The 17,071-nt window shown below is 49.8% G+C and overlaps 1 protein-coding gene across 2 annotated transcripts in view; it reads left to right on the top strand.

Annotated features, from left to right (window-relative positions):
- ephb1 (EPH receptor B1) overlaps nt 1–17,071 on the top strand; it is a gene marked incomplete at its 5' end in the record, with an annotated part of 141,711 nt that overhangs the window by 34,198 nt on the left and 90,442 nt on the right. Inside the window, one exon of one of the 2 annotated variants that reach the window (XM_079284599.1) lies at nt 15,969–16,033. In XM_079284599.1, coding sequence (XP_079140725.1) covers nt 15,969–16,033 — 65 coding nt within the window. Of the gene's footprint in view, nt 1–15,968; nt 16,034–17,071 lie in introns of those variants that run through there. The other variant, XM_079284600.1, reaches the window with a different exon arrangement.

Below are 17,071 nucleotides of genomic sequence, written 5' to 3'. Positions count from 1 at the left end.
CTGGCGGGGCTGCCCGAGTACAGCGCTGCCTGGCAGCTCTCTGCTTTCCTCTGGCTGGCCCTTCTTTAACTGAGAGGGCAACCACAGGCTGTCTTACTGCATCCAGAGGCTTGCCCTCTGATCCACCCACGTTTTCTCCGTTACATCAGCCGTCAACAGAGGGACCGGAAGATTCTAAATGGCAGGTTCAAAAAAGAGGGAAAAAGAGAAGCGTGTGGTGGATGTTGCTTCAAAGATGACAGCTAGTACCGGCACAGCTATTGTCGAGAGAGCAGAAAGGGCCGGAGGGACGGCTGACGTTAGCGCTCACCCTCTAGTGTCACTGGACAGCTGTGACATTTTGGGCTGCGCTCCGGGCCAGAGATCAAGCGCCCGGGCACCCTGGATGCCAAATCAGATGAGGTCAGATACAGTGTGTGTGTGTGTGTGGGTGGGTGGCACCGGCACGAGATCAAGATCACCCACATCCTCCCTGTGGCAAAGCAGACCGAATAAAAATGTGTGTGAAATGACATTTGCTCTCCCAGCAGAGGCTTAGCCGAGTGGCTGGGAGAAAGAAGAGCGAGAGAGACAAAGAGAACAAAGGACTGATTAAAAAGAGGAAGCAAAAGGAAAAGAGTGGGCAGGTTGATGGTGGGAAATAAAAACAGCAGCATCAAATGGAGGGACATCAAACACAAACTCCTCCTGGAAACCAAACCCATCAGCCTCTTTCCGCTTTTTACGGTTTCCATTCCCCAACTCTTTCAACTCTAAATAAGCGCTGAAAAGCAGAGCGGGCATGTGCTGTTTTTCACTGCAGGATAGAAGTCCTCCAGACAAATATACTCAAAAAAGGTCTGTCTCTTACTCCCCATGGTACAAATTATCTCTCTTTCCTTCCTTCTCTCTTGTTATAGAGTCTTATTGCAGAGTCTCACCCACCTCTGTCAGCCTGATGCCAGAAGGTCAAGATCCTCTCTTTTAGCCGCCGGACTATTTTCTATACATATAGAAAAACAAAGCCCATCTCCAAAAGTATATAGACTTCCCCAGGCATGTGAGCATATGCTGCAAGAAGGTGGATTTAGTGTTTGCTTTTAATGGAAGCATTGTGTTTGCTCGGAGGCATTTGAGAGGCCGCACAGACATACTTTTTTTTTTTTATGGAGATAGATAGCGAGGAATGAGAGGTGATCTCAACCTGAGAATGTCTGCGGTCGCCAATAGTTTAGCCAGACTCCTGGGATGTATCCGCCGCTTATGTGTGTGTGTGTGTGTGTGTGTGTGTGTGTGTTGTTGGTGAAGTGGCGCTTATGTGTGTGGTGGAGCTGCACTAACGAGATCCCAGAAGAACACCTCGTTCGCAGTTAAGGGAGCTGAGATCACACCGCGCGTTTCCTCTCATTCGCACCGGCTCAGCCAGCACCGTCCCTCCGGTGAAGAGCGCGTGGTTGGGGAATACCGAACTGAGGCATCAATTACCTGCATCTCACCACGTCGGTCAAGGGAGAACGGCAGCTAAATTGAATAACACTTTCCCAATCGCATGTTCGCATGTGTGCATTCACGCACATGCAAGTGCTGGCCCGCACACACACACACACACACACACACACGCGTGCGCACGCTCACTCTCATGGAAAACAATCAGCGATCCATCCCAGTGGCACCCTCTCTCGACAGGGTACACTAACCGCTGCTCACCGCTGAGATGTCCTCCCGAGTGAGAAATAAGACGTGCGTCATATGATTGACTCACTCACACTTCCATATGACTGTTAAATCGTCTTCTACGCACAGTCAATTCAGGCTTAGTGCCTTTCCCCGAGCCCCATGGGCGCGGGTGATAATTTGACTTTTATTGAAATTCAGCTCCAGTGGGTTGAAGGTGGTTGAAGGTTGTACTTTTACTGCCACAGATGAGATGGAGGGAGCGACAGCACGGCATCACGCCGTCAAGGCTCCGTCTCTCTCTGCTGCTCTCTTGTGCTGTCTTGTCTCTGTCCCTCTCTGCCGATGGGAGGGGGGGGGGGGGGGGGGTCAGACTCTGAGGGTGTCCCAATGGAGGTGATATAGGAGGTGCAGCTGGGCTGTGCTGTATTTGATGGCTCCTGTGAGCGTGCACATATATACATCGTGCCTTTCTTTTTGTGCATGCACATGTTTGAGACTTTCTTTTATATCCCTCTGTGCGGTCCTTTTTCTCCTGCTGTTGGCCTGATGTTCATGTTCGCGTGAGTGCGAGACACTTTTGTTCCTGTTTTACTGTTCATAATGTGACAGCCCCCGGGGTGGCAAGGGGGTTTCACGACAACACGGACCAATAAACACAACCAGTCGGTAGATAAATGGTGCAAGTGAGGTTTTTACTGAATATAGAGAGTGGATAGAGGTAGGATAGACACTCAACAATACACTGTCCGCTTTCCAGAGGGATGGTCGGTGTTCACTTCCACGGTTCGGTGCACAACGGGTATTCCTCATACGGTCCAGGGCGCGGGCAGGAGCAGGGTAGTCGTACAGGCAGGGGTCGGGAGCCGGGCGGGTAGTCAGACGTTCCAGGGTGATCAAGGGGTAAGGCAGTTGTCTCCAATGGGTTTGCTTTTTCTCCGTCTCCTTCCACTCCTACTCTCCCCTAGTTTCCTGTGTCCGGGACCCTTTTATAGTCCCCTCCTCCTCCTCTGATAGGGTGTGGTCGCTCCCTCGTCTCTCCTCCTCAGGTGTTGCTTGTTGGGCTGATGGTGGTTTGGCGCTCTTTTCCACTCCCTGACATGGGGGCTCCGCCTCCATGTCAGGCAATATCGTCCCTCTACCACTTCTCCTCTGAGGTTGCCCCTCCGGCTGCCACATACCCCCCCCCTTAAATCCGACCTGGGGGGAGGACTGCTCCAGGAACCTAGGGCGTCCCGTCTTGACAGGGCGTCCGCGTTTCCATGAGCGGCCCCGGATCTGTGGACAACAGAGAAAGCATACGGTTGAAGGGATAAAAACCAGCGGGTGACCCGGGCGTTATTGTCTTTTGAACGGGACATCCATACCAGGGGGGCGTGGTCCGTGACCAGGGTAAAGTGTCGTCCCAGCAGATAATATCTCAACTCCCCCAGAGCCCATTTGATGGCCAAACATTCCTTCTCGACCGTGGCGTATCTCGTTTCTCTCGGTAATAATTTTCTGCTTACGTATGTGATCGGGTGCTCCTCTCCATCCCTCAGCTGGGACAGGACGGCACCCACCCCGGTCTCGGAGGCATCCGTCTGTACCACCAACGGTTGCGTAAAGTCCGGGGTCACCAGCACTGGTTCAGAACAGAGTACTTCCTTCAGCTTCTCGAAGGCGTCCTCGGTCTCTGCCGTCCATACGATCCGATCTGGCAGCCGGTTTTTTGTTAGGTCCGTCAGGGGTGCTGCAAGAGCAGAGAACTGGGGAACAAACCGTCGATAGTAGCTAGCTAGCCCAATGAATGCTCGTACCTGTTTATTTGTGCGGGGGCGGGGCCATTCCCGGATCGCCTCGACTTTCCCTACCTGGGGCTTGACGCAGCCGCGGCCGATGGTGTACCCCAGGTAGTCAGCTTCCCGGAGGCCGAGGCGACATTTCTTGGGGTTGGCTGTCAGCCCCGCCCCTCGCAGAGCTTTCAGGACGGCTTCCAGTCTTTGGAGGTGAGCCCCCCATTCCTCCCCGTGCACGACGATGTCGTCCAGATAGGCTGCCGCGTATTCTCGATGGGGACGTAGTACCTGGTCCATCAGTCTCTGGTACGTGGGGGGGGCTCCGTGGAGACCGAACGGCAGCCTCTTATAGTGGTACAGTCCCATGGGAGTAGTGAAGGCCGTTTTTTCCCTGTCTTCGGGGGCTACTGCCACTTGCCAGTAGCCTTTAGTCAAGTCGAGGGTGGTTATGTATCTGGCCCTCCCGATGCGCTCTATCATCTCGTCCACCCGGGGCATCGGGTAGGCATCGAATTTTGAGATGGCGTTGAGCTGCCTAAAGTCATTGCAGAACCTGACTGAGCCATCGGGTTTCGGAACCAACACTATAGGGCTGCACCACTCGCTCGTCGAGGGTTCGATGATGTCGGCCTCCAGCATACTCTGTACCTCCCTCTCTATCGCCCCCCGGCGGGCTTCGGGGATGCGGTACGGCCTTAGCTTCACCTTCTTCCCGGGCTCGGTGATTATCCGGTGTTGCACCAGTGTGGTGTATCCGGGGTCCGGGGAGAACACGTCCCGGAACCGATCCACCATTTCCCGGACGTCCTGCTTCTGCCGGGGGGTCAACTCTTCTCCCACGGGTACCTCGACTGGCTCCGTTTTTCCTGGGAGGGTAGAGAGAGAGAAACAGAGCATGGCATCCCTACGCACCCATTTCTTGAGCAGGTTCACATGATAAACCTTCGTCGGGTGCCTCCGACCTGGTTGCCGGACTCGGTAGTTTACCGGCCCCAATTTCTCCATCACTTCATACGGCCCCCTCCATCGGGCTAGAAACTTACATTCCGCCGTGGGTACCAGGACCAACACCCGATCCCCTGGGTTAAACACTCGGGGTTGGGTTCCCCGGTTGTACACGCGGGCTTGGGCCGCCTGTGCCTCGGCCATGTGTTCTCGGACGATGGGCCAGAGGGATGCCATCCTCACCCTCATCTCCTCGACGTGGTCCACCATGGTGCGGTAGGGGGAGGGTTGGTGTTCCCAGGCTTCTTTGGCCAGGTCGAGTAGCCCCCGGGGTCGTCGACCGTACAGGAGCTCGAAGGGCGAGAATCCGGTAGATGCCTGGGGCACCTCTCTGATGGAGAACATCAGGAAGGGTAGCAGTTGGTCCCAATTCTTCCCGTCCTGGTCCATGGTTTTTTTCAACATTTTTTTCAGTGTCTGGTTGAATCGTTCTACTAGTCCGTCCGTTTGGGGGTGATACACCGACGTCCTCAGTTGGGTCACCTTCAGCATGCCACACAGATCCTTCATGATCCTAGACATGAACGGGGTTCCTTGGTCGGTGAGAATCTCCTCCGGTATTCCGACCCTGGAAAACAACATCACCAGCTCCCTTGCAATGCCCTTGGTGGCCATAGAGCGTAGGGGAATGGCTTCGGGATACCGGGTGGCGTAATCCACTATCACCAGGATGTACCTGTGTCCCCGGTTGGTCTTGGGTAGTGGCCCCACTAGGTCCATCCCGATCCTGCTGAAGGGGACGGTGATGATCGGCAGGGGCACCAGCGGGTTTCTGTGATGGGGTTGTGGGGCCACTTGTTGACATTCGGGGCAGCTCCGGCAGTAATCCTCCACGGCCTTTTTTATTCCGGGCCAGTGGAACCTGGCCCTCACCCTTTCCAGGGTTTTCTCCACTCCTAGATGGGCACCTAGGATATGGGAGTGGGCTAACTGGAGGACAGAGGGTATGAAAGGACGGGGTACCAGTAACAACCTGAGGGGGGCCCCGTCCCTTATTACTACCTGGTAGAGGAGCCCGTTATAAATGGAGAAATGTGTGGGAGGGAGGTCTCTTACCCCGTCCAGTGGTCGTCCGTCTACGGCGGCCACCTGCCGAAGGGCGTGGGCTAGGTTGGGGTCCTCCAACTGGGCCGTCCCAAACCTCCCTGTGAGGGGCCCGGGTAAGATGGGCTCCTCCGGGTCCTGGGGAAACAGCCCGGCCAGCTCCTCTTCTTCGAGGGAGGGGGTATCTGCCTCCTCGGGGATGGGCGGCGCCTCTCCTTCGGGCTCACTGGGGCTGGAGGGTCCGTCGTTCTCGACGGCTGTGGCATCTACGTCCTCGGGGTTGGGTTGGGTGGCCTCCACCAACGCCCGGGCCACGGCACTGGCGACTCCTTCCGATAGGGGATCGGTGGAGATCTCCTCCCCCAGCCCACAGATGGCTTTCTTCTTGTACTTTCGGTGAGGGGTCGTACCTGGTTTCACCACCAGGCTGCGCCACAGCTCCTGGAACACGGGCAGGTCTCGGCCGACCAGCACCTCTACGGGGAGTCCTTCCACTACTCCTGCAGTGCCGACGTATCTACCCCTCGTCGTGTATATCTCGAGGGCGGTGGTGGGGTATTCGCGGGTCTCCCCATGGATGCACGTGACCGCTCGGGTGCCGGTTAGGAGCGGGTACTGAGCAAACGTAGGTCTCACCAAGGTAATAGCGCTCCCGGAGTCCACCATCGCGGAGGCGTCGCGGCCGTTTACTTTGACCGGGGTGAGGGGCATGTGGTCCTCGTGAGTGGCCCAGCATCCGGTAATCAGTCCGCATGGGCGACTCCCCTCACTGGCCGTGGGCATGGGTGCGTCCTGGCGGTGAGGACATTCCCAGGCGATGTGCCCGATCTCGCCGCAGTGGTAGCACCTCCTCTCTTCCGGTCCAAACGCCGGCCGACGTCGGGGAAAGCCTGGGGGAAAGGAGGGAGACACATAGGTAGTTTCCTCCGTTCTCATCTTTTCTTTGCGGGTGGACCCCTCCACTTTCGGGTTTCTTCCCCCACGCACTAACGCTTGTGCTGCGTGGTAACCCTCCATGATCTCTACCAGTTCCTCGAGGTTGCGGGGGTTTCTCTGGCCGGCCAATTTTTTTGCCTCATACGGGAGGGATCTAAGGAATTTGTCCATGACGACACGATCGGTGGGCGACACCTCGGTTGGCTCTGCGTGCAGCCAGGCCGTCGTAATCCTCTTGATCTCATGCATCTGGGCTCGCGGAGAAAGGGAGGTGTCATATGTCCATTCATGAAATCGTTGTGCCTTTATTAACAGCGTGACCCCGCATCGCTGTAACGCTTCCGCTTTCAACACCCGGAAGTCAACTTTTCCAGCGCGCTCTAAGTCCTGATACGTTACTTGCGTTTCGTTGATCAAAAAGGGGGCTATCAACTCAGCCCAGTGCTCTTCTGGCCATTTTTCCCGGAGTGCCGTTGTCTGGAATATCTGAAAAAACACTTCAACATCGTCAGCTGCCGTCTGCTTGAGAAGGAAGCGCGCTGGGTTGGCTTTCTCCACGGTACGTTGCTCCTGTTGTGTCTGTAACATGCCCTTGATTTCGCTTTGCATCGCCTCCGCGCGTTCGGTTTGTACCTCCATATACTTCTCCATGTGTACTTGCTGTTGGTATTGTTGTTGCTGCTGTGCTTGGAGGATTTGCATTTGTACTTGCATGGCTTGTTCGTGGCGTTTTTGGGTTTCCTGGTTGCTAGCGATTAGCCCCGCTAGCAGCTCTTGAAATGGCACCGGGGTGGCCATGCTTACTGGGTCGGTCGGTCTATCGGTCAGTGTTGCCAGAACCGGACTGTGCCCACATTCTCCACCAAATTGTGACAGCCCCCGGGGTGGCAAGGGGGTTTCACGACAACACGGACCAATAAACACAACCAGTCGGTAGATAAATGGTGCAAGTGAGGTTTTTACTGAATATAGAGAGTGGATAGAGGTAGGATAGACACTCAACAATACACTGTCCGCTTTCCAGAGGGATGGTCGGTGTTCACTTCCACGGTTCGGTGCACAACGGGTATTCCTCATACGGTCCAGGGCGCGGGCAGGAGCAGGGTAGTCGTACAGGCAGGGGTCGGGAGCCGGGCGGGTAGTCAGACGTTCCAGGGTGATCAAGGGGTAAGGCAGTTGTCTCCAATGGGTTTGCTTTTTCTCCGTCTCCTTCCACTCCTACTCTCCCCTAGTTTCCTGTGTCCGGGACCCTTTTATAGTCCCCTCCTCCTCCTCTGATAGGGTGTGGTCGCTCCCTCGTCTCTCCTCCTCAGGTGTTGCTTGTTGGGCTGATGGTGGTTTGGCGCTCTTTTCCACTCCCTGACATGGGGGCTCCGCCTCCATGTCAGGCAATATCGTCCCTCTACCACTTCTCCTCTGAGGTTGCCCCTCCGGCTGCCACAATAAATATTGCCACACAGGTGCAGAGTGTATCTTTTGTACATTCAGGCGGCAGGACAGAAATGTTGTCAGGTGGTTTCGAGGGAATGATGTGACTCTGTGCGTTCAGCTAAGGTTAGATCCATTTCTGTATGAGATAACGCAGGCCGCTGCCACATGGTGCCCTCTCCATCGCAGTGTCTCTGATTAATCCTTCCATATCTCTCCTTTATACAACTACAGCCCGTCTTCCCTCTCCCTCTATGTCAGTCCTGTCCTTCTCTTTTACTTTATCTCTCTATCGCTCTCGGTTTCTCTCTCTGCCCTCCATACTGGCTCCACATATTATCTCCGTTCAATTGTGTGAAAGAAAAGGACAGTCGGTTCTATTTCGTTGCTATGACATGCAACCAGAGACACTGTGCACATTCACTTTATTGATTCCTTTATTTTTCTCTATTTTTTGCACTTAGTTTTGTGATCCTTCACCCCTCACTCTTCAACGGCATGCATACTCACACACGGCCTGCGCTAATGACTATTCCTACTGTCTTAATTAGAGTGAAGGACTGCAGCGGGAGCTAATTGAGTGACATCATTTTGTGCACTCAGCACTATTTCCTGGACTGGTTGAAAAACAAAGATGCTTTAACTCAGCCCCGCGTAGCCCATGAGCTATAGCTTATACTTCTAAATGTCAGCGCGACATACACACAGCTCTTCTCCGTCAGTCTGCTCGTGTCTCTAGCCAGCAGAAGTGATGATAGGGCAAAGTCATGGCTAAACCTTAACTTTCATTTGTGAAGTTTAGAAATGTCAAACCTGTAGTGGATAGACTTTCATTATAAAGCCCTTCCCCGTATGGCAAAAGGTTAACTTACATTACCATTTATCCCCCTCCATGGTCGCTCTCCAACATAAACATGAGTTTAGCAGTCATTTTCTTATTCACCTCTGTGGGAGCAGGGTAGCGTTTTTTTGGCACAGTTGTTGTGCTGTAAAATGATACTCCTCGGGCCCTTATGGTTCACGTCACCCACTCTGCGCTTTTAATTTGGGGCATTGATTGAGAAATTCTTTTAATCGTGTCAGTAGTGATCAAATTTCTGCTCTTAGTGCCATTATTGGAAAGAAAGGGGAGTGGGAGGAGTCGCAAAGAGAATAAATGACAGTGGGTGGGTCAGCCAAGGTCTTGTTCTACAGCCAGTGAACCATTGGGGAGTCGGCTCCCTCTCCCCGGATTCTGTTTTGTAAGGTGAGGAGCCTGATAAGAGTTGTAATTACCTCATTTTACTGCAGCAAATTGCCAGGTTTCTTAAAAGCAGACAGGCTGGCTGAGGTAATATCAGCAGTAATGAGTATTGTGATGGTTGTGGGAGGCTAGCGCTGCTTCCATCTGGATTATTGCTTGGTCACTGCTGCTGGTCTGCTGCTACAGCGAGCCTTAGCCGATCCTGGGCTCATTACCGTGAGGTATAAATGGTTTCATATTGACTTTCTCTGCACTACGTGTTCGGCAGTCCAATGAGTGTGTATGTAAGCATTAACCTTACATAGTCAGATAATATATACTCATTTGTGAAGTACACATTTCTTTCCCACGTAGACACATTTTTCCAACAAAAAGACATTTGATGTTCACATTTTCTAAAATTAGCACTATAAGCACTTCTTCACAAAATCTTGAAGAGTGTAAATAAAAATAACGACTGGGCTTTTCTGTGCTGTATATGTGTAAACACATGCAGTGTTGTCTATTTTCCTTTCCAAACGGATGGTGAGAAGCGTTATCTTCACCGTAGGGGGGGTTTGGGGGACAACAACACAAATGTTTGCTTTTGATTGGTCCCTACGAGGATCCATTAAATGACGGTCTGACTGAAGTAACTGCAGAATTCCCGAAGCGTTGTCATCACTGCCAGACTCCCTCCAAAGATCTACATGAGGGCCGATCATATTTCTGCTGTGTGCGTCACGAGCAGAGAGAAAACGAGACTTTTGAAATGGTGTATCTTTTGTCAGAATGCTGAACACTGTGTTTCACCAGATTATGTTTGATGTAATTTAACCGTTTCATGGACTGTTTGGCCTGAAACTGATACACATGTTATGAAATATTTTGGAGATTTGCTGAGCTCACATTGATCTGTGTCTAGCGTGAACTCTACAGCCCCACCATTATGTAGTTTAGCTATTACCCATCTTTGCTCCTTATCGCCTTCTTATTTTGTATAGAAGGAGGATTAATTGAAAGTCTTTTGCACTTACGCTAAAAGTAATTAGGTTGTTGGTTTTAATTGACCCATAGGATAGGACTAATTCTTGGTTAGATTCCTCCAATCAGTCTGTGGTAATGGTTACAATGTAGAAGAACATTGGTTTTCTTCTCCTTTACATCCAGTGAGCTAGAAAATTACTTGTAATTTGCTAGCATTAGAAGAAGATATGGAGTTTTTGATTGGGAGCTTTCTTTTGTAATAAGCACAGGCCAATGTGTCACATCAGAGATCCCCGTATGAAGCCGAGAGATCCTCTTCTCAGTCTTGCCTCCCAGTCCGATGCTCACAAGGAGTGTCTGTGTTTTTTGGGTGTGTCCCTTCTCCTTCTTATCCTGCATAGAGCTCAAATATGAGGAGAAATCAAACCCCCCGTAGCCTGTCATCAACAGCAGGCAGAGATAAAGAACGATAAGGGGAAGGAACGGAAGAGAGAAGGCACAAAAAATAGACCGGGGGGGGGGGATGAAAGACCGTGGTTAATGGAAGAGGCACGCAGAGACGAGGAGGAGAAAGGGTGCATTGGGATTAGAGGGAGAAGAGGGATGGATGCGTGGGAGAGGAAAGAGGGAGGAGAAGAAGAAGGTGGAGGGAAAGAGAGAGCGAGAGGAGGGTGGGTGGTGGGGTTATGATGAATTAAAGATGACACTCACCGGCAGCCTGGTTTCTAAAGATCACTCTGTCTGCTAATGCAATGTTAATGTATGCAAATTATGTGCCTAACCTCTCTCCCCTGACCAGCAGAGGGAAAGGAAGCGAGAGAAGGAGAGATGGAGAGAGAGATGGAGAGGTGTAAGATGTGTGTGTGTGTGTGATGGTGGGGGGGGGGGATTATGTACAAATGTGCTGTTTCAGTCTCAGGCCAATAGCTGAATGAGTGACTGACCACGCGGAAGTGATTAGATGCGTAAGTCTGTTGTCACCAACCTCTGGGTGTGCATTGGTTGTGTCCGTGGTTGCCAACCCCGCCTCGGGGTTAATAGTGGCGAAAGAGAGTGTGGCTGCTCACCCAGTGCCGCAAGGTTGAATCTCAACTTTCATGCGACGTGGCAGCCCAGATGTGTCAGGCCAAGAGAATGTCACCTTGCTGCGATGACAGGATAATTTCATCAGGTTCTGCAGATGCTGCATGTATAATAATTCCTCTGTCTTGCGAGGCTTTCTTCCTAACATCTGCTGCTGATCTCACTTTGGCTTCTGTGAGGCCCCTCTTCTGTATCTCCTCTCATCTCTCGGCTTTTTCTGTTGTCCCCGAGACCTGGTCTTTCATGCCGAAAATTTTATTTTCACTCAGCCAGAGCGAGTGTCTGCGAGCTTAGCACACTGCTTATACATTTGTGTATGTGTGTGTGTGTGTGTGTGTGTGTGTGAGCTGTGATTTGTGAGCCTGCTCATTTATTCTGTCTGTGGCTCACCGAAGCGGGTCTTGTGTATTCCATCACTCCCAGCTAATGTCTCCGAGGTTGGCAGATTATTTTCTGTTCAATTTTCAAATCAGCCACATTGTCATTGCTGTCTTCAGGGAGACATAGAAGTAACATATTTCTTTTGATGTATTTCTGTTGACTGTGCTGTATCTTCTATTTAAAACGAAAAAGCCTTCAGTATGAGTGACACAGCTTTGGTGTGACGCGGATTATAAGAGTCTCACATCTGTGTTCGCAAGGATCGTCTTCTCCGTTGAACACGGTGACTCGGCTCAATGCTCTTGACCATGTTGGACTTGAGCTGATCTTATCCATCAATAAACAATCTTATTTTTGGGCGATTTCCCAAGTTAAAGTGAGTGAACAGTGTCTGCCTGTGTGACAAATTTCCACACGATTTGTTTCGAAAACACGTCGCTCTGTCAAAAATGTTCCCTTTTTATTCATAAATCCCTCGAGTGGACGGCTGATTAGTTTGGAGACGCAGCAGCCTTTTCTCATGTTTGTTTGTCACTTTGTTTTCAGCCCTGTATTAAGATGCCAGGCTCAGCAGGCTACCATTGGGGCTTCATCATTGTTAAGTGCTCATTTCAATCCCGCTGATTTCGTCTTTCGGTTTTTCATCTCTCTGTCTCGCCTTCTGTCTGTCCATTCCCTTCTGCAGCTCCCTCTCTTGGTCCTCCCATCTTGAATCAGTTGCGGAGAAAAGATAAACCCCTCTTAAATAATGTTGTTCAAGGCCCTTTGGAGCTTGTTTCAGTTTGTTGCTACAATCCCAACGAGAAGCCCCTCTCAGCCTTGCATCCAGCATCTGGACATGATTGTCTCGTTGAATTACTAAATGTGCGGAGGAGGAGGAGGAGGAGGAGGAGGGATTCAAGTTCAGATGAATGGAAAAAAATGTGTCATGTGTTGGGAAGGGAAATCTGCAGAGAAGACATGGCCACAAAGGGGCGAATCACACAAACATGTTGCCATTTCTCACTTTCAACCCATAGAATTAAAGTCATACGTAAAGATAGAGGATGGAGAGATTGGCCAATCTAGACCCGCTGCTCTTTATTTCTATTTCTATAGATGCCCTTTCGCCCCAAATGCGAGCGTCCATGTGTCTGTGATGTATCATGCGACTGCTTGCTGACGGGTAATTGTGTGAAGAGGGCTGCCTTCATCGATCTGTAGCGCAAGGCCCCATCAATGTTTAATGCAGTCTCTCTCGCTCCCTCATTTCTCTCCCTCCCTCCCTCTGTATCTGTGGAAACAGTCTACCATTTGGTATTGATCTACCACTTGCTACTAATGAGAAGGAGCTGTGCTTTCTGGCATTGGAAGTTGTAGGCCTTCGGTCGAGCCTTTGTTGTGGCTCGGTTTGAGACTTCTGGGTTTTGACTCGTACGCTGGTAATGTATCAGCGTGAGTGAGCCTTACACAATGAGCCAATCCACTTTCGTTGTAGGTTTTAGAGTAACTAATATTCTGGAATGTACTCACAATACATCCCCTATAGCCTTGCGGCTCTTTGAATCCATTCAAAGCAAGCTACCCTGACACCTACAAGCTATTGTTTTCCAATTGATTTATGACACAGTCAATATTAGGCTCTCTATATTAATAATCTTCCCACAAACTGAACTGCTAGTGAACCTGGCTGTGTTTAATTTATTGGAGCATGCAGGTGGAGCTGACACAGCAGAATATAAATGCAGGAGAAAATACTCTGGGCTACCCTCCAAACATGAAGGACTACAGCGAGCTGTTGTCTTTCCTTGTCTTCCAAATGACTTGGTAAAAACTGAAAGAGGGTAACGGGAGGTCCGGTCAGATATAACTGCGATCGGAATCAGGAGCCATGGAAAGGGAGGACGAATAGATTTTACGAGGGTTTTATGGTCTTAAGCTGAGGAGTAACCCAGCGTTTAGCTACTGGAACCCACATACAGCCAAGAGAGATGACACCAGGAAATAAGTGTCTTAAAATGCTTAAAATACAAATTTACAGTCACCCAAAGAGGTCATATGATGAATTATAATTTCAATAGTAAACTAAACCTCTTGTAATTTTGAAAGAGCCGTCTTTTCTAATTGATGCGGGCTGCTCGTTTTGAAACAAAACTCAAAAAAATGAAATGGATGAATGGTCCACAAAACAGCTCATTTCAAATGCACACACATACACGTACACAAGGGACATTTTCCAAATCCCCAGTGCCAGCAGACAGGTGCGCGAGCTACGGCATGACGGCTGTGTGAGCCCCACCCTGTTGCTAATAACCACTTAGCATACTCCATTTACTCATCTGCTACTCTGAGATTCTGCTAATGGTAGACATTAGGTCACACGAGGCAACTCACCCACCCCCCTCCCATGGACTTTTGACCTTTTTTCTGTCTCCTTCCTACACCATCTTCTGCCTCCTTCACCCCATCCATTCCTTTTAAAAGGAAATGGGAAATGGCCAACCAATGCCTGTGTGATTTGACTAAAGCGTCTGTGATTTCCCCTGAGAAAGGGTTGGCAGTCCCCACAACGCTGGCTGGCGCTGAGGGCTGTTTCATGCTCCTATCTCCCAGCTGACAGCAAGTCGGGCAGGCAGGCGGGCGGGCTGGAGCTGGCTGGAGCTGGCTGGCTGTGGAAACTAGACAAGACAAGGCTCATCTTAGGGAAATTGAAATACTCTGATGGAAGCCGGGTATGAACAAGGCTGTCACCGTAGGTGTACACAGAAAATTGCTCTGTTTTGGCTGGTGAATGCGAGTGTGTGCGTGTGTGTGTGCGTGTGTGTGTGTGTGTGTGTGTGTGTGTGTGTGTGTGCAGCTGAATTACCTGGGCTAATTGGTTTCATGTCTGAGGACAGTTTCTTCCACTAAGTAGAGATTGAGAATGAAAGGCCTTTTTCTTTCCCACTGGTGCCTTGTCACTCATCGTGTACTTGTTTTTTTTACCAAGACCACTTGAACTGCAGAAGACGGGCTTTGAGTGCTCCATCATTTGGAATGATTTCTGAATCACTCGCAAGTTCAGTCAGATTCCAAATAAGCAACAGCTGCGGGGTTTGTGCTTCCTGTGGAGGAGTGGGTAAAGGGAGGGTGCTGATGGCTGGGACCTCTTCTTAAACGAGGACAGCGTCTGTTGGTTACGTCTTTGCATTCAGTCAGAGTGAGAGATGTCTCGCTTACCGTGTGCTGTGACAGTGGAAGATGTCCAAGCCAAAGACACAGCAACCGCAATTGCTCATGGAAAAACATGAAATATGCCCTGGTTCCCTCTCTATAAGATGGAAGGGTTAGGCCAGAGAATAAACTGTCTGTTACTGGGGAAATTATGAATCTATCATTACACTGCTAAGGCCAACATGTCACCCAGTCCATCACTCTATAGATCTGTGTGTGTGTGTGAGAGAGAGAGAGAGACAGACAGGTTCATAATAGCTGTCACTTCTCTCTTCTTTCCTGGAGGTATATCGGGTTTCAAGATATCAGTGTGCCAACACGGCAGATATTTATCAAAACGGGGCTGACAAACGTCTTGGGTGAGCTGCCAGACTTATTTGTCTGCGTTGTGTCACTGCGGATTAGCTAGAGGTAATCTTTGTCTTATATTTCATAGGTATGGGACCAGATAAGACACCTTGTGTAATGCAAGTCCAAAATGTGGTAGATCAATTCAAATCTCCTCTGAACTGGTCCCCTATGGCAAATTTTCCTTTTTGAGTTTGTAGCATTTCATCGTCTCATTTTCACGGTATATAGGTGCATCTTGAGATTTTATGCAATACTCAGAAAATCACAGAGAAACTGTATGCTTTGGAAATGTATTACATTGCTGTGGGTTTAGAAGAACTGACACAAGAGTACAGGGCAACACTATGTTTCAGGTTTTTAAGCAATGGCCTCGCCTTGGAGGGCTCCCTCTGCGTTGTGGAAGCCGCTTTCTTTGCGTTAACAATGTGACAAAGTGCAGCACTCACACACAACCACATGCAAACCCACACGGTGTTTCTCATGTGCACACACACGCATACAAAAATATCCACTCGTTTTCTTTTTCTTTTTCACAAACGACTGCATACCGTGCAAAATGCATGCACTCACGCAAACAAAGGCAGGATGCACATCGTGTAGTTTCATGCTGTCACAGAGAGAACACAATACACAAAGCTCAGCATTTAACAGCATGACAGAGGCTCTCAGACATTCCTTCCAGCAAAGTGCCAAAGCTTTGTTTCCATGTCGCTTGTCTTAGAAGTCTAGCGGAGATGGATGAAACGCTCTGAAGGATTCATCTCTTCTCTGTTCATCAACGATTGTGTCAAGTGATCGCTGGGGCTTGAATGCGGTTCAGCTCTGTGGAATGATACTCAAAATAGCTTTTCTGAGGCTAACCGCTGTCTTTGTCTCTCTCTACCTCTCTTTTTCTTTCTTCTTTGCAGAGACCGTGATGGACACTCGGGTGGCCACAGCTGAACTGGGCTGGACGGCGTATCCTAATTCTGGGGTGAGTCAGTTATTGTCGACACATATACGCATCCTGACTATACCAATGGTTTCAGACGTTTCTGTTCAAAATGTTTCTGTTGGGAGGAAGAAACCCAGTGTGCGCATACAGATCTACGGTCAGCCAGACAAATAGACAGGAAGGCAGGCAGGATGGGAGTATAGACTTAAGTAGTGCCCAATGAAGCTCCTATTATGGGTATTATTTTCTCTCTGTCCCAGCTCATAATGACTTAATGATATAATGGGTCCACGTAAGCCCCAGACACAGTACCTAAGTCCCTGTAAATGGAGGCTGGGGGATGCCATAGACATAATGATACTGTAATGATACATTTATGCAGGGCAGTGGAGGTATTGGGATGAAACAGGGAAGGAGGAGCTAAAGAGGATGGAAACGCTCAGGGCTTTTTTCAGAACTATTTTCAACTTTCCGGTAGTTTCATGCACATAAAAGGAGGAAAGTGCAAAGTCATCAGAATGGGGACAGTGTTCGCTTTTTTCCCCCTGAAAGAATCAGACGTATGATTGCCCTATTACACGAATGGACTTAAAGATAATTTTTAGGCCTTGTTCCCTGTGCCGTAATTCAATAATTCACTGACAAGCTCCGTAGACCAACATTGATATCTTGCAGGAGTCATCCAGAACAGACAATGACTGTTTCCTGCATTTTCTGGGTCTTTGGGTCTTCATGAGGCATTTCACACACGCGTACAGGGAGCTTTTATTGCTTTTGAACAGAGCTTTGGCTTTCAACATTGGAGAGTGTGGCAGTCCACGCTTTTTCTTCTCTCCCCAAAGGAGTACTAATTAAAACAACCTGGACCCTGGAATAACCTTGTGTGTTCATTGAATGTGTGTGTGCGTGTGTGTGTCACAGGATCCTAACAGGATCGTACAGCTGAGATCTTGCTTATATCTGCTCCTGTATTGCTTGTATGGATGACATTCATCCTAATAAAGTTATATAGATATACATACCAAATATAGTTTTCTAGAATCAGTGAGGACTTTAAATGCATTTTTATTTCGCTGT

This window comes from Melanostigma gelatinosum, assembly GCF_949748355.1.
Source record: "Melanostigma gelatinosum genome assembly, chromosome: 15".
NCBI lineage: Eukaryota > Metazoa > Chordata > Actinopteri > Perciformes > Zoarcidae > Melanostigma > Melanostigma gelatinosum.
This window is presented reverse-complemented; position numbering and strand designations above follow the sequence as displayed.